The 18,332-nt window shown below is 42.2% G+C and overlaps 1 protein-coding gene across 1 annotated transcript in view; it reads right to left on the bottom strand.

The window, feature by feature from the left end:
* HYDIN (HYDIN axonemal central pair apparatus protein) overlaps positions 1 to 18,332 on the bottom strand; it is a 336,144-nt gene that overhangs the window by 19,110 nt on the left and 298,702 nt on the right. The window contains 8 exon segments of the mRNA XM_058528225.1: positions 849 to 1,068; positions 2,328 to 2,605; positions 5,088 to 5,246; positions 7,049 to 7,247; positions 9,410 to 9,579; positions 14,932 to 15,153; positions 15,659 to 15,866; positions 16,313 to 16,460. Coding sequence (XP_058384208.1) covers positions 849 to 1,068; positions 2,328 to 2,605; positions 5,088 to 5,246; positions 7,049 to 7,247; positions 9,410 to 9,579; positions 14,932 to 15,153; positions 15,659 to 15,866; positions 16,313 to 16,460 — 1,604 coding nt within the window.

Raw genomic sequence — 18,332 nt, 5'->3', positions numbered from 1 at the left:
GCTCAACATCATTAGTCATTAGGGGAATGCAAATTAAGAATCACGATGAGATACCACTACGTTATCTATTAGAATGGCTAAAATTAAAAAAGCTGACCATATCAAGTGCTGATGAGCATGTGACGCAAGTGCAAATGTCAGACATTGCTGGTGGGAATGTAAAATGACACAACCACTTTGGAAAACAGTTTGGTAGCTTCTTAAGAAGGTAAACCTATACCTACCCTATGACCCAGCCATTCCACTTCTAGGTATTTACCCAAGAAAATGAAAGCATATGTTCTTGCCAAGACTTGTACACCCATGTTCATAGCATACTGTATAATTCTATGCAACATTCTTGAAATAACAAAATTACAGAGATGGAGATAAGGTGTCATTTTTACCATAAGCAATGTTGTCAGAAACACAGTTGAGAGTGTGCCGTTAGGTTTCTAGGAACAGGGCTAGGGTTAACAGGGTTAACAGGGTTAACCCAAGGCCATTTTTTCTTTTTTTAACGATAGAGAAGGAGAAAGGTATTCATCCTTTACTCACAGAACTTATAACAGAATTTGATCTAGCCAGAGATGTCAATGCAAACTTCCTTGAGAAACTAATGCCTGAGTTGAGAGTTGAAGAACGAACAGGAATTAACTAAATGAAGAGGGAAAAATGAAGACTCCAGCAGTAGGAATAGCATGTGCAAGGGCCCTATGGTGGGAGGGAGCAGGTGTGAATGTTTGATCTGGGAATTGAGGACTGTTTGAACAGAGCCGATTGTTTCTAGAAGGCCTGGCTGAGTTCACTTGTGGGGCTTGCTGGGCCCACTCAGGCCACTGGCCCATCCCTGGGCAGCACCTACTGACCTCTTTTACTGCAGGTGGTCCCACACAGACTCCAGACAGGGTTAGGTTCAGAGGATTGCCTCCCTGGATGAAGCAGAGCAAGTTTTTATAGAGAGTCTCCTTGCCCACCTCGGTGGGATGGTAGGTCACATTGAAAGAAACCACCATGCCTGCGGTGATATAGCCTTCTTCTGGGCTGATGGAGAAATGAGGCTCAAATTTCCTGGCATCCCATTTGAACCTTTTCCAAGACAAAAGGAGACAAGGAAGACAGTTTACTAATATCCTGGGGGTGTCCTCAATGCTGCTGAGAACAAGAGGCTTTGCCTGCGCTTTTAGCTGGGAGATTCACTCCCCTGTGTACTCCCTGGGGCCCTGGGACCTGGGAGAAGAAAGATCACTGGGCAAAGCAGAGGCAGGTGGGGACAAGGGCCCGGTCTCTCCTGGGTAAGATGACTCGGCTCCCTCTCAGAGCTGAGCAGGGGGGAAGTGGCTGCATCTGATCTTATTGTCCACGAGTGACACATTGGGGAACATGTGCATGAACACGCTTATACCTGTGTCCCCAACGTGGCATGGCTAGGAAGTGGCTGGGCTAGGGCTAGAACCCTCCTGAGACTGGGGCCTTAACCACTCCTTGCACTGCCTCTCAGTTCAGATCCAGGAGGTGGAGACAATCCCTTCACATGCTCTTGGTGGCACTGGGATCCGATGGCCCTGTGCAGTCATCCCTCTGTGGTCTGGCACTGGGTCCAGGCAGGGACAGAGGGTGGACAGTGCAGACCAGTGCTTCCAGTCCCAGGGCTGCTATACTGCACCCTCAGGGAGCTGTTCCCACTGGGGTCTGTGTGAAGGGGGCCCCCTGCAGGTGTGCGGTGCACAGACTGCACAGCTATGACAGCATGCCTGAGTAGTGACAGGGGTGGGCATCTGCTAGCAAGAGGGAAAAGCATAGAAAGGAGAGCTGCTGTAGATATACCTGGCTTCCAATCCCATCTTTCCCACTTCCTGGCTGTGTGACCTCGGGCAAGTCACCTAATCTCTGTGAGCCTCAACTTGATCTCTGAAACAGGGACAATATAGTACCTGCCTTAGAGGGTCCTGGGATAGTGAAATGGGATATTATATGTAAGAATGCTCAGAATTGTACCTGTACACTGTAAATTCTTGCTAAATGCATTATTTTGGAAAAGTTACTTCATCTCTTTACGCCTCAGTTTTCTCATCTGTAAAATGGATCAGTCATAGTCTTAGTCTAGAATTGTCCTTGGGATTTAATGAGATGAGCCATGTAAAGGGCATATAAGAGACACTGAGCAAATGTTCTCTATCATATTAATTTTAGTTATCATGGTAGTAGTGATCACTCTGGTGAGGTCACTGCTGTCACATCTTAAGGGAAGGGAGGGGAAACAAATAAAACACTTGTAAAACAATGTCTAATTCAAATCCAGGGTCAGAGAGCTCTGGTCCAGTCAGGGTGGGGCGCCACTCTCCTACCTTGCACCCACGTCGCCCGTGTTCAACATGAGGAGGCGACGCGTAGCTTGCGTGCGATACACGACTGGTCCAAAGGGAAGATGCTCCTGGTCCAGGGAGATCTCTAGGGCCTGGCAGCAGCCGCTGAGAAGGAAGAGGGGGCGCAGGATCCCCATGCATTCCATGAACACCTCCTCGGAGAAGGGAGGGACACGCTTCTGCGGAGCAAAGGTGACTTCCAGCTTACGGACTTCTTTGGGCTTCAGGGTGATGTTGTGGAATGGTATCAAGGTGATGACCTGGACAAAAGGACAATGGGACTCAGCATCTGAGGGCAGGGGTCTTCTGAAAGAGGCCTCCATTCCTGGTGGTCTTGCTGCTGGGGCTATAACAGCCCAGGGGTCAAATCTGACTTCTGCTCTCCCTTACCAGCCGTGTCATCTTTGGTAAATTACTTAAACTTTCTGTGACTTACTCTATGGTGAAGATTCAGAGCATCTGCATAAAACGTGTGGCACATAATAGGCATTTAATAAATGTTAATTCTCTTTCCATCCCCTCGCACATAACTCCTACTTTCTGGCGGAGGAAATAGTGAGAGGAAATTGAACATACTCAGCGCTCCGGTGTTTTCCCAAGGAGTGCTCCCTGGGCTCCCTGCATCACGCTTCCCAGTGTGCTGGTTCAAATGCAGATCCCCAGATCCTGCCCCAGGCCCACTGACTCAGTCTTCTTGGGAGAGCTTGGACCTTGCATTATCAAAAGTGCCCCGGGTGACTCATGTATTCTAAAGTTTGAGAACCACTGTTTGAATTCGTATGGTCTGCTCTTCCCCTCTTTGTCCTGGTAAAAATCAAATCAAAATCAGCTTTAAGGAAGCCAAACCCCTTTTCATCCTTGAGCTCCCTTTGGTACAGAGTGCTGAGTAGTCACCACCAAGTGGACTGTGGCAGCGGGGAGTGAGATAATGGGCTGAGAAGCTGCAATAGGAAAGTGATCTTAGAGACCTCTCAAAACACAGTGACATTAGAAGCGAAGCCCAGGGTGATGGTGTGGGCACAGGTCACTCTGGCAGCTTCTGTTTGGTCACCCAAAGAGGCAGAATTGATACAAACTATTAGGGGCGCCAGCCCACCGGAACTAAGGACTTTAACTTGGACTAATGAGGAAAGGGAAGCAACAAGCTTGCCCTCTTTCTCTGGACTGCAATGTGGGCAATGTGCGGTCCTGGGACGAGATGCCCACTGGATCTCTGCTTTGGCCAGCCTCTCACGGCCAATTTTTCTGTCTCCTGCAATCTCCACATGGTCCACAGGATTCCTGCCACACTGAATCACATCTAGGTTTCCAAAAGCACTGACCCTTCTGAGCTTATATATCTTTGCCAGCCAGAAACACCCCTCCCCGACCTGCCTGGAGTAACCTCTTCATCCTGTAGAACTCAGTACAGACCTCTCTCCACTGCGAGGCCTTCTGGGGCCCCCAGCCCTCCTCTGAGCAGCCCTATCCTGATTAACACCCTGCATCTGTGGTTTCTAGGCTGTCCTGGGGTTGTTTATGTGTCTATGACCCCAAGAGATTGTGAACTCCACCAGGCCAAAGTCCATGTCGTATTCACCTTGCTATGGACTGAATTGTGTCCCCAAAATTCATATGTGAGTGGTACTTGTAGATGGGGCCTTTGGGAGGTAATTAGGTTTAGAAGATATCATGAGAGTGGGACCCTCGTGATGGGATTAGAGCCCTTATAAGAAGAGGAAGAGACACCACAGATCTCCATCTCACTGTCTCTTTGCCATGTGGGGATACAGTGAGAAGGTGGTGGTCTACAAGCCAAGAGAAGAGTCCTCACCAGAAACTGACCAAGCTGGCACCCTGATCTCAGATTTCCAGCTTATAGAACTGCAAGAAAATAAATGTCTATTGTTTAAGCCACCCAGTCTATGGTATTTTGTTATGGCAACCCAAGCTGAGTAAGACACACCTTTATAGTTCCAGCACCTAGCACACATTTACTGAGTAAACATAAGAATAAATTGAATGAAGGAATGGATACAGTCCATCCTCGGAATGAAACAGATGTGGTCCATTTTCAAAGGGCACAGAGAGTCACAGATGCAGTCACAGATGCACACAAAGGTTTGTTTACATGGATATTACAAGGTTGTTTGTAATATAAAACATTAGAAACACCTGAAATGAGCAGAGATAGAGGACTGGTCCATCTACATCATGGAGGTATAAATGAACAAATGACATTGAATGACATGTTTATGATATATTACTAGATAATAAAAGGTTTCAAAACAATGTGTACATTATAATTTTATTTTTGTAAAAACAATTGTGTAGGAAAAACACTGGAAAGATAGGCACGAAAATGTTAAGTGATTATTTCTGGATGTGAGATAATGGGCAAAATGTTTTTCTTTATGATTTTCCATATTTTTCAAATTTTCTACAGCACAGATTTATGTATCTTCATTAGAATCCAGATCTACTGAATTCCATCAAGCCAATTCTCTTTCCATTTCACTCTGTTGCCCTTTAGAGGTATGTAGCCTCTTTAAGCCAGGGTTTCCTTATATGTAAAATGAGAATAATAAAAGCTCTAACCCTATGCTGTTTTTGTGAAGATAGTCAGAGGCGGCACATGGAAGGCTTTTAGAATGGTCTGGCACATTGAAGGTTCACAAGAATTATGAGCTGGTAGTGTTGCTAGCATGGTCATTGGAATCACTGAGAAGCAGGAAGAGGCCACTGGGAGCCCCGAGCACCAACCTTGGGTTCCTGGAGTTCTGGAATCGAGAACAGTACTGACTGGTTAAATGTGAGCCGGGCTTGGCTGTTGTTCATGATGGAAACCGTTTTTTTCACAACCTGTCCTGGCAAGACAGCTCCTAACTTCACAATCCTATTTGCTGGATCTAGGACTAAAATCTGTGGGACAAGAAAGAGAGGAGGGAGGGAGGGTTCATCGTTAATGAGAAAAATAAATATGATACATCTTCCCTGGTGTGGCAAGGGTCGTTCCCGCTCTTCCAGTGTCCTGCATTCTTCATATTGGATGGGCATTCACTCACTCAGTAAACATTTATGTGCATAAAATGCCCTCAACTTATCACACAATCACAAAATTACAACTGGGTTGAGAGATGTGAAGGAAAAGCTCAGGGTACTTGAGAGCATATTACAAAGCACTGAGCTAGTCTGGGGGTCTGGGGAGGCCTCTCTGAGGAAGGTATGTTTACACTGAGAGCTAAAAGGAAGGGTAGGATCTAGTTGATTTGAATCAGGGTGGGCATGGAGTGGAGAGCGCCCCAGGGGAGGAGACAGCCTGTGGCAAGGCCTTGAGCTAGAGGGAGGGGCCCAGTCAAGCCCTGCGGCTGGGAGCAAGTGGGAGACTTGAGAAGATCAGTTTGGAGGGACGTCAGGTTTTATTTTGGGAGAAGTGGGAAGCCAGTGAAGCATGGAGTGACCCAATCAAATGTGTTTTGTGAGTGCTCTGTCTCGCTCCTCTGTGGAGATGGACCTGAGAGGGCAAGAGAGAAAGCCTGGAGGAGTGAGAAATGATGGTGATTTAAATAGAATGGTGGTGGTAGAGGTGGGAAAAGTAGATCCATTTCATAGTCCTCATCTAAAGCACTGATCAAAATGTTTGCCTGGATCAGGCCAAGATCAGGCTGGGCCTTGCCCTCCAGGATAACATTGACCCACAATGAGCATCACCTACTGGTCTTTGTAATTTGATCAGTCACTAAACTGCACCCCCTCTCCCGAACTATCTTTATATCCAGGCCACATGTTTCCATTTTGTCTGAAAAGGCAAGAGAGTCTCCAGCACCAGCCTGTGAGCTCCTGGACATCAGAGAGCATGTTTAAGTCACCTCTGGATTTCCCCAAAGCACCTGACACACAATAGGTGCTGAATGAGTGAATGAAAGTATGAACAAATGAGAGAATCAATGACATCAGAAGAGACCCTATCACTGGCTTGGGTGCAGACACACCAGAGGGCTTTGTCTTGTTGCTCCTCTGGCTTGATGGGAAAGCTGCCAGGAATACTCCCCTCCCATTTTCTTTTGGTTGATGAAATGTCCTATGTGTTCCTGAGAATCTTGGAAGGTCTTCAGTCTTCCAAAACCTCCTATGAAATTCAAATACTCCCACCAGACAGACACCTTAAATGTTGACCAGACACTGGGAGGAAAAGGAATAGCAGCATGACTGGACCATTCCCTTGCTATTAGGAGCACCTGGTTAGAAGGAATGCCCTCAATCAAATAGAATCCTGGGATCTATGGCTGGCTGGAGAACGTTAATCAATGTTAAGGTGTTAAGGAAAGATGTCCCATAACTGAAACAAATGTCTGCCTATGTTGCTTAAAACAAATCTTGCCTATTAAACCTGAAAACAAAACATGCCCTACTGTGGGAGAAAAAGGATATACTTGGGATGCTGCATCTGATGGTCTCAAACTTCTTCAAGAAAAAGAATGTTTCTCCAGTGCCTGTGATCACTTGCATCCGTTGATACAGTAAGTTTAGTACTGAATAAGATCTATGCTTCCCTTGAGTCCGATTTGACAATTCACCTCTCAGTGGGACTGGCACTTGATAGAGCAGCTTGGGGCGAGGAAACGTGGAGAGGAGAGGAAGGGTGTGGGCTCAGATGGGCCAAGGTGGCTAGGAAGGGCAAGAAGGAGGGTGCCAGCCTGAGGATCTCCCCAGCTGTCTCTTACCTTTATTTCCGTGCCTTTCCCTTTGATTTCAACTACTTGTTGTGAGAGCCCATTGATTTCAAAGGGGATGAGTTCTCGATAATTGATACTTTCTCGAGGATAAAAGGTGATTGGAATCTCCAGTGTCTTTCCTGGCTTTAACACATTAACACGGAAGTTCACCTCGAGGTGGGTGGTATTGGTGTACAAACAATCTATGCTGGAGGAAAGCAGGAGGAAAATGTGTCAGCTCTGAGACTGAGGCTGACCCAGAGGGACTGATTCTGGCCCTTGTCTCCCTAGGCTGGGCACTGGTGGATTTCCTGCTCTGCTGTCCTAGAGCCAGAATTTATGTGCCAGAAGGGACCTCAGCAATGATCCAGCCCACACTCTTCTGGGCACAGTTGAGTTACTTGCCCCAAATCACACCCCGAGATCCTGGCTGAACCAGGTCTCAAACTCAAGGTCTTATGACCCTTTGCCCACCACTCTTTTGCCTCTACTTATCCTGTCTTGATAACATAGCTCGTGGTTTTGGACCCTTTCATAAGAAGGAAGTGCTACTAAAGTAATTGGGTGGCAAAGCACAGTGGAGAGGAGCACGTGTTCTGGAGTCAGACAGACAGGAGTTCGGATCCGGGCTCTATCCTTAGATCCGAATAAGCCATGTGACCTCAGAAAAGTTACTTAGCCCTTTTGGATCTCTGTTTCCTTATCTGTAAAATGGGGATAGTGATCGCTACTTCATAAGGTTGTTGTGAGGATTAAATGAGATAAAGTGACTAAATGAGTCACGTAACAGGGCACAGAGGAAACATTCCATAAAGGTGAGCTGTTATTATTACCACTAATTGCTCAAACAGAGGGAATCTTCAAAGACTAGGTCCACCCTACCCCACCTGTGGGTAGGAAGGCCTCTAGACCTCTTCTTGTCTGCCATACGGGGATTTAGGGAAGGAGTCTAGCTAGGCCAATAAATAGAGCTTAACGCCTTAAACAAAGTAAGACTCAGATTAAATTAAATCATGAAAGAAAGTGTAGGTGGGTAAGATTTTTAATTAGTATTTAAAATTACATGACACTCTTATAATTTAACTTTCAGGATAATCCTCCACCTCCTTATCATAACAACAACAACAATGGCAGTAGATAACAATAATTGAGCATTTCCTATGTTCTAGGCGCTGTTCGTTTTTTATTTTATTTTATTTTTTTTGTGAGGAAGATCAGCCCTGAGCTAACATCCATGCTAATCCTCCTCTTTTTATCGAGGAAGAACAGCTCTGAGCTAACATCTATTGCCAATCCTCCTCCTTTTTTTCCCCAAAGCCCCAGTAGATAGTTGTATGTCATAGTTGCACATCCTTCTAGTTGCTGTATGTGGGACGCGGCCTCAGCATGGCCGGAGAAGCGGTGCGTCGGTGCACGCCCGGGATCCGAACCCGGGCTGCCAACATTGGAGCACGTGCACTGAACCGCTAAGCCACAGTGCCCGCCCAAGGCACTGTTCTAAGTACTCTCTCTAGATGAACTAATTTAATCCTCCGAGTAGCCCTATAGGGGAGGTACTATTATTACTAGCCCCCACTTCAGGCAAGGAGACAGAGGTACAGAGAGTTTAAAAAATTTGCCCAAGGTCACATAGCTTGGGGAAGAGCTGGGATTTGAACCTAGACCTGGCTATCCAATATGGTAGCCACTGGACACATGTGGTTATTCAAATTAATTAAAATTAAGTAAAATAAAAAATTCAGTTCCTCGGTCGTACTAGCAGCATTTCAAGTGCTCCAGAGCCACATGTAGCTGTAGGCTGCCATATTGGACAGTGCAGATATATAACATTTCCATCATTGAAGAAAATTCTATTACATAGTACTAATCTAGAGAGTTTTGAGTAAACACAGGTCTTTGAGCCAGTCTCTGGAGATTCTGTTTTGTAGGTCTAGAATAGCGCCCAGAACCTGGACTGTAACATTCTATACAGGGATGGTACAGAGGAGCTGGATTTGAATCGGAAGGCTTCGTCTCAGAATAGACCTGCCATTTACTGCAAAGTCATTGGCCTGAGAAATTCACTTTTTAACTCTCCAAACCTCAGTTTCCACATCTATTACATGGGGAAAAGAAATGGAAGCCATCAAAGCTCTCATCGGGTCATTTGGCATTGTCTTCCTCACTTTAAGATGAGGATTTTTAGCAGAGTAGCTCATGGCTATCCAAGTATCACTATCAGTGGTGGGGAAAGGAGACTCAGGATTCATGCCCAGTTGTGTTTGACTCTTTCCTCTAATCCTTCTTTTTCTCTCTTGGCAGGACTTCACCTGTGTGAAGGACCCGCAAGGAACTGCAGAATCATATGGAAGCTCTGGGAAGTCTGCTTACCTCACAGACGTTTCCCCCATGTTGGTGATGACCAGGGTTTGTTTGTATTGGGGCATCCCGGCTTGGTAGATAAAGCAGGTACCAAAGTTGTAGCTGGTGAAGGAGAAATGGATGGCTGGGCTCACAGCACAGCCTGAGATGGTGCACATAAATGTTGGACCTTGGCTGATCTGTGGGAGGCAATGGTAGGTGAAGCGTGATTAGAAGTGGGAGGAAAGGGCCCTTCAAGTCCTCAGGTGAAGGAGGGAAGCAGTTGGGTGCTTTAAAAAAAATACAGGTCCCAGGGCTCCCTCTGCAGACATTCTGATTCATAGGTTAGAAGTTTGTTTATTTAAGAAAAGCAAAGTGGGATACTCTGCAATCAGACCCACATTGGCTCTTGCTTTGCTCTTGCAGCAATGATTCAGCTTGAAGGCAGAGGGGTGTGGCAGAGACTGTTAGTTACTAGCCGACATCAACTTCCCAAGTCTTCCTTATTAGCAGGACTCTGATTGGTTACCAGTGTGCCTAGGTGAAAATACTTGATTTCCCATCCTTCCTTGCAGCTAAGGGTGGTCATCAAACATAGTTCTGGTCATTAGGATGTAAACAGTTCTGGTCATCAGGATGTCCTATCTCAAATAAAGAGGCAAAGTCTTACTGGCAAAGTTTTTTTGTCTTCCTGCCCTTCCCCCCTTATTTCCACTCTGGAATGCAGACATATGGCTACAGGTGGGATGGTCAGCTTGTGACCAGAACATGACAAGAATGAGGTCAAAGGCCAATATGCCAAGGGTGAAAGAGCGGAAAGATAGCAAGAGTGTGGGTCACCACCTCGACTTCCAACCACAAGATAATACACGCACCCATGGGTACCTGAACTTAATTTGCTCTTCAAAAACTTTTTATGTTACGAAATTTCATAAATTGATAATTGATTTAAAACAAAACATCCAATATTCATTCTAAACATCATTAGAGTAAACATTGTAACAGTCATTGGTACCAATTTTCATAAACAAGTTTATAAATTTAACATTTTCTTTGTTTTTAAAGTCTTTTTAAGGCTTTTAAAGCATTCACATTTTGTGACTGATTTCCTGAAAAGAATTAAAATTTATCACCTTCAACTTTTCTGCCATTTAGAGTAGGAAGATCTATGACATGTGATGTTTCTTTTTGCTATAAGAAATGAAAGTTCTGAACAAGTTCTCAAAAAGTATGAGCCCCTTCTGAGGCCACATGCCTGGCATTTCTCAGGGAAGATGGCTGCAGCTCTGCCAGTGAGTTCCAGGATAGGAGTTTTACAGTTTTGTTGTGTTTTAGACTGTGCTATCATTTAACTTCCATCTAAATTATTAAGTGGCCAGCAACTCACTTTGGGTCCAATTGTTTTACCCTGTTTCTCTCTAAATCATCTTCTCCTTAGGGATCTGAACAAAGATAATATCTTTTCACTCTGTTGATTTTTTCTTTTGCTGCACAGAAACTTTTTAGTTAATGTATTCCTACTTGTTTATTTTTGTTTTTGTTGCCTGTGCTTTTGGTGTCATATCCATGAAATCATTGCCAAGACCAATGCCATCAAGCCTTCCACCTGTGTTTTCTTTACAGTTTCAGGTCTTAACGTTAAAGTCTAATCCATTTTGAGCTGAAAAAGTGTATTGTGTAAAAGGGTTCCATTTCATTCTTTTTTTTTTTTTTTAAAGATTTTATTTATTTTACTTTTTCCCCCAAAGCCCCAGTGGATAGTTGTATGTCGTAGCTGCACATCCTTCTAGTTGCTGTATGTGGGACTCGGCCTCAGGATGAACGGAGAAGTGGTGCCTCAATGCGTACCCGGGATCCGAACCCGGGCCACCAGCATCGCAGCGCGCGCACTTAACCACCAAGCCACAGGGCCGGCCTCCATTTCATTCTTTTGCATGTGGATATTCAGTTTTCCCAACACCATTTGTTAAAGAGACTATCCTTTCCCCATTGTGTATACTTGGCACAGTTGTCAAAGATCAGTTGACTATATATGTGTGGATTTACTTCTAGGCTCTCTATTCTGTTCCATTGGTCTATATGTCGACCTTTGTGACAGTACTATACTATTTTGATTGCTGTAGCTTTGTAATATATTTTGAAATCAGGAAGTGTGATGCCTCTAGACTTGTTCTTCTTTCTCAGGATTTATTTGGCTATTTGTGGTCTTTTGTGGTTCCACAGGAATTGTAGATTGTTTTTTCTATATCTGTAAAAAATGTCATTGGGATTTTGATAGGGATTGCACTGAATCTATAGATGGTTTTGGGTAGTATGGACATTTTAACAACAGTAAGACTTCCAATCCATGAACACAGGATATCTTTCCATTTGTTTGTGTCTTTAATTTCTTTCATCAATGTTTTATAGTTTTCAATATACAAGTCTTTCATCTCCTTAGTTAAGTTTATTCCTAAGTATTTTATTCTTTTTGGTGCTATTGTAAGTGGGATTGTTTTTCTAATTTCCTTTCCGGATAGTTCATTGTCAGAGGATAGAAAAGCAACTGATTTTTTCATGTTGATTTTGTATCCTGCAACTTTACTGAATTAGTTTATTAGTTCTAACAGATTTTTTATAGAGTCTTTATGACTTTCTATATATAAGATCATGTTATCTGCAAACAGGGACAATTTTACTTCTTCCTTTCAGATTTGGATGCCCTTTATTTCTTTGTCTTGCCTAATTGCTCTGGCTAGGACTTCCAGTACTATGTTATAATTTTTTTATTTTACTTTTATTTTTTTCCCCAGTAGATAGTTGTATGTCATAGTTGCACATCCTTCTAGTTGCTGTATGTGGGACGCGGCCTCAGCATGGCCGGAGAAGCAGTGTGTCAGTGTGCGCCTGGGATCCGAACCTGGGCCGCCAGCAGTGGAGCACGCGCACTTAACCACTGAGCCACGGGGCCGGCCCCCAGTACTATGTTAAACAGAAGTGATGAGAGTAGCCATACCTGCCTTGTTTCTAATCTTGGAGAAAAAGCATTCAGTTTTTCATTGCTGAGTATGATGTTAGCTATGAGATTTTCACATATGGCCTTTATTATGTTGAGGTACTTTATTTCTATTTGTAGGTTGTTGAAAGTTTATTATTTTTTTATCATGAAAGGGTGTTGAATTTTGTTGAATGCTTTTCTGCATCTATTGAAATGATCATGTGATTTTTATCTTTTATTCTGTTAATGTGGTGTATTACATTAATTGATTTTTGTATGTTGAACTATCCTTGCATCCTAGGGATAAATCCCACTTGGTCATAGTGTATGATCCTTTTGATGAGTTGTTGGATTTTGTTTGCTAGTATTTTGTTGATAATTTTTGCATCTATATTCATCAAGGATATTGGCCTGTGGTTTCCTTTTCTTGTGGTGTCTTTGTTTGGCTTTGGTATCCAAAAGAATTGAAATTAAGATCTTGAAGATATATTAATACTCCCATGTTCACTGTAGCACTATTCACAATAGTCAAGATGTGGAAACAGCCTAAATGTCCATCAACAGATGAACAAAGAAAATGTGGTATATACATATAATGGAATATTATTTGGCTTTAAAAAAGGAATTCTGCAATTTGTGACCACATGGATGAACCTTGAGGACATTATGCTACATGAAATAAGGCAGTCACAGAAAAGTTAATACTGCACGATTCCACTTATGTGAGGTATCTAAAATAGTCAAGTTCATAGAATCAAAGAGTGGAATGGTGGTTGCTAGGGGCTAGGGAGAGGGCAATATGGGTAGTTATTAAACTGAAGTTTCAGTTCAGCAAGACGAATAAGCTCTAGAGAGCTGCTACACAACTTTGCACCTATAGTCAACAATAACGTACTGTATGCTTAAAAATTTGATGAGTAGGTCTCATAGTAAGTGTTTTTACCACAATAAAATAAAATTTAAAAACTGTAATAAAAAACGTAAAAATGAATAATAAAATCTAGAATCTGGAAAACAAAAACAAAAATCAGTTCATCATGAAAAGCACTCTAACTTCAATAGCTGGGATTTTGTTTTGATTTTTTTTGGCTTGGTTTTTCTGTTTGTTTTGTTTATTTCAACACAAGAGTAAAACTTCACTATTATATATGTTGTCTGAGATCCAAACCAATCTTAGAAAATATACAAAAACCCTATTAATTTTATGTAAACACAGAAACAAACTATTTCCTTCAGAATTATATTGTAAAAAATCTTTAACATATCTGCTTTAAGGAAAACATAATTATTGGCAAATAGCTTTTGCAAATTCTTATTAGTGGCACATTTAACGATGTTGGTAAAGACTAAAAGAAGTCGAATGTTGCATCATCTCTGAAAAACAAATGTGAACTTTTAAATAAATTAACCATTTAAAGAAAAAAAGATAGTGTCTTAGGCTGGGCATCCCAAATTTCCTTTTGTTGTTAATTTCCTATTTCATTCCATTGTTGTTGAAGAACATATTTTGTAAGATTTCAATCCTTTTAAGTTTGTCAGGGTTTGTTTTATGGTCTATATATCCTGGAGAATGTTCCATGTGCACTTGAGAAGAATGTGTATTCTGCTGTTGTTGGATGAAGTGTTCTATAGAAGTCTTTTAAGTATAGTTCATTTATAGTGTTGTTCAAGTCTTCTGTTTCTTTGCTGATCTTTTGTCTATTTGTTTTATCCATTATTGTAAGTAGGGTACTGAAATCCCCAACTATGATTGTTGAATTGTTCATTTCTCCCTTCAATTTTGTCAGTTTTGCTTCAGGTCTTTTGGGGCTCTGTTGCTATGTGCATATATGTTTATAATTGTTATGTCTTCTTAAAGAATTGACTTTTTTACCATTATAAATTTTCTTATTTGTCTCTAGTAATAATTTTGGCCTGACAGTCTATTTTGTCTGGTGTCAGTATAACCATATGCTGATTTTCACTTTGATTGCAGAACTGTTTGTTTTCAAAGCTACTGCAGAGCTGGGGAGAAGGGAATGGGAATAGGGTGTGGGCAAGTTAAAATACCACACATCTTGCTGTTCTTACAGATATTCAGCCATCTTTCTCGAATAAGTGCTCCTAGGATTGTTGCAAGCCTTTGGTCAATTTTGAGAGTTCTGAAAAGGTTGATTTTGATAGTTTTTGCCAGTATTCTCATTGCTAAGGAAGAGCAGCTTTTCAGAGGTCCTTCTCTGCCATTCCTGCTGACATTGGAATTCCTTGGTTATTCATTCAATAACTTATCTTAGAAAATGTTGAACAGATTTTTTCTCTCCTTCTCTCAACCTCCCATCTATCTCCCTTATTTATTTTAATGGCTGCATGGTATTCCAGGTCATGGATGGTAAACTGTTTTTCAATTGACACTTACTCACCAGACACCTCAACCATGGATGAGGCCTTTATACCAGAGATTGTGGGACTATCTCCAACACAACCACTCTCCAGTAGCTTCCAGCAGGGTAGAGAAGACAAGGAACACAGAGAATTAATCTCTCAGGACAGAATGCTGTGAGTACTTGCAGTTTCGGACAATTTTAAATGGTCTCACCTTGATTCTGAGTTCCAGGCCCTTCAAGACACATTTCTTAAATGGTTGGAAAGACAAGGAGGCTTGTGCACTCTGCCCCACATCCACACTGCCATCAGTGGGTGAAAATTCCAAGTACTGTAGCAGGGCTTTGGGGCCAGACAGCTCTGCCTGGAAGCTGAAGTTGAACTTTCCAGTGTTGATAAAGTTGAATTCACACTGGACACATTCATTCAACTCCACCTGAGAGACAGAGAACAGAGTAGTATGTTCAGTGAATGCAAACCACAGTTCCCTTCTCTGGGGTCAGGATATGCAACATGTTGGGGGAAAATATCCTTTGGGAAACAAGGATAGCAGTTGATGTTAGTGAGTTGATCATCATCAGCTTAATGTAGTCAGATATTCCAGCAAGAGCTACTAAGTGTTGGGGGCCCCTCATATCTGAAGAGTAAGATGGCAATTTAATTCTTAGACCTCCCTTAGTAGCCAAACATTCTTCCTGTATGTTTAACACAAGCATCCTTCCCCTTCCCTACCATCTCTCTACCCCCTGAAAATTGAAATAAGAAAAGTTTTCACATCAAAACTATATACATTCTGGGGATGGAGCTGCTCCTGGCATATTTATGTTCTCCTGGTCTCCCTGGCATTTGAAACAGAGAGATTCAACTAATATTCACTTGTACTGCCTTTCCCAGCCAGTGTGGAAACCGAGAGAGAGAGCAAGGCCCTCTCACACCTTTACCTCATAGAAGTTGACCGTGGTGGTCTGGTTGGGAGTCAAGATAGTGGTCGAGCCAGTCCTGTCCTTGCACTTGACCTCTGCATTCATAGTGTAGCCCTCAGCCTTGACATTTAAGGTCAAGGGGTGGGCTTTCTTTTTCACATTGCAGATCAAATTAAAGTTCACATCTCCTTCCTGCTTTGGTGTGAAGAAAATATCAATTGGGAACCTGGTTGGGGAAGAAGACGGCAGATTAGCTGACTAGGCCAACCTGCTAAAACCTGCTAAAGAATATGAGCCCAATGGATTAGTGGACACACTGTGAGGAAAAGGCATCACAACTCCAAATTATGATGAATTTTGAAGATTTTCCAGGCAAGGGGGCACATTGCTTTATGGATTCACGAATACAGTAGATAGCAAGGAAAAGAATATAAACATACGAGAAATGTTGAGAACAAGGGCTTAAAATTCTCAGTGCTCCACAATTCATCAGGAAAATGAACAACAGGGAATAGGTAGGTCAGAGGTGGATTTGTTAATATGTAAATTTTAGAGTTGGAAGAGACTTTATAAATGTGGTACTTTTAGGGAAACTGATTCTTCTGGGTGGCAGGACTAGGACCCCAGCCATGTCAGGAGGGTGCAGTCCTGGGGGCCTTCTTTTTTCTTTACCTGGACAGTGGTGGGATCCAACCTTCCATGGGACATACGACCAGGCTGTTGCTGAAACCTTCAGAATATCGGGAGTTGTCCTGGAAGGCAAAAGTGAACCCCTGCTCCTCTTTGTTGATGATCTGCACGGTCTCCCTGACTTCTCTGCCTGAGGAGGAAATATTAACCTTCAGTGGAGGCCTCATGGCTGCTCCTGAAGTATTTCAGCAGATACTGCTTTGCAGGCAAGAGGAAGCCTTCTTGGAAGAGATTCTCCAACTTCTTTTCTCTCCTCTTCCAAGCTCCTCAGCCTTTGACTACCTCTTTTCCTTCCTTTTGCTCTACAAATGATCTTCCTCCCCAGGAGGATTCCACCTCTTCCTTCTAGAACTTTACTCCATCAATTGCCTGTTCCTGCTAGGTGGCTCCTCTGCCTTGGTTATAGCTTTCCTGGGATTCTGATGACACTGTTTTTGCTCATTTATTCAAATCCAATGCCTTCCTGCTTTTGTTAATGGGGGCCTCATTCTCCCTGGTAGGCCTCTTAGCTCTGCCTGTATCTCTGTAAATAACACCTGCATTGAAGTGTTTTGAATTAGACCTTGGGTATGTCGTGAGTGTCCTGACATGGCCCTAATACATCTCCTATCACTATTTTGCTTTTTCTTACTTTCCTTGATTTTTGTAGAGAATTTATTTTTTCTCATAAAATTTAGAATTATTTTATCCAATTCTCTTCTCCTCCAATCCTTTTGGGATTAAAGTTGCCAGATTTAGCAAATAATTTTTTGGTATAATTATGTCCCAAATATTGCCTGGGACATACTTATACTGACATAGTTATACTAAAAATTATTTGTTGTTGTCTGAAATTCCAATTTAACTGTGCATTCTGTATTTTATCTGGCAACCCTAGTTGGGATTCTAATTGGAACTTGTTTAAATTTGCATTTAATTTTGGGAGAATTGACAGATGTTCAGATTTGTTTGGGGGCATTTTAATAAGATTTTATAGTTTTCTTCACATAAGTCCTGTGCTTTTCTTGTTACCTTTATCATCAGGTATTAGAGGTTTTGTGCATATTGAAGGGAATTTTTTGTTTCTGTTTCCAGGTGCTTATTGCTAAAAGAAAGAGAAACCATTGATTTTTGCACACTTTTCTTACATCCAGCCACTTGCTAAATTATCTTGTTGATTCTAGTAGTTTGTTTTGGTTTTCTCTAGAGCCTCTTGAGGTTTTCTATGTATGAAATCATCAGCAACAGCAAAATGAGATCATTTTGTCTCTTTTTTCCCAATGTTTATGCCAATTATTTAATTTTCTTGTTTTATTGTATTTGCTAAAATCACTAAGAAAGTGTTCAATAACAATGGTGATTAATGAGCATCTTTGCCTAATTCATGAGTTTAATTGAAGTGGTTTTAGTGGTTTATTACAAGATAATATCTGCCTCTTGACTTTGGTTAATCTTCTTTATTTAAGTTTTTTCCTCTATTCCTATTTTACTATTGGAGTTTTTGTTGAGAATATCTGCTGAATTTTAGCAATGAATTTTCAGTATATATTAACATGATTAATATAATATTCATGTTAATATATTAATATGAACAATCACATGATTGTTCTTCTTTAATCTGTTGATGTAATTATTATATTGAGGTGCATCACCCTTGCATTCCTAGATTAAATTCTGTTTATCTTGATGTTATTATTCTTATGTTACATTGCTCATTTAGTTGTTCAAAACCTTACTAAACACCATAATCTCCTCCTACCTACTTATATGTATCAGTACAAGAATGTATGGAAATAATACACATCAAACTGTTAACATTGGGGGCCGGCCCCGTGGCTTAGTGGTTGGGTGCGTGCACTCTGCTGCTGGCGGCCCGGGTTCGGATCCTGGGCGCGCACCGACGCACTGCTTCTCAGCCATGCTGAGGCCGCATCCCACATACAGCAACTAGAAGGATGTGCAACTATGACATACAACTATCTACTGGGGCTTTGGGGGGAAAAAAAAAGAGGAGGATTGGCAA

Source organism: Diceros bicornis, chromosome 32 (assembly GCF_020826845.1).
Source record: "Diceros bicornis minor isolate mBicDic1 chromosome 32, mDicBic1.mat.cur, whole genome shotgun sequence".
NCBI lineage: Eukaryota > Metazoa > Chordata > Mammalia > Perissodactyla > Rhinocerotidae > Diceros > Diceros bicornis.
Note: the sequence above shows the minus strand (reverse complement) of the source record. Positions and strands in the feature narration are given on the sequence as shown.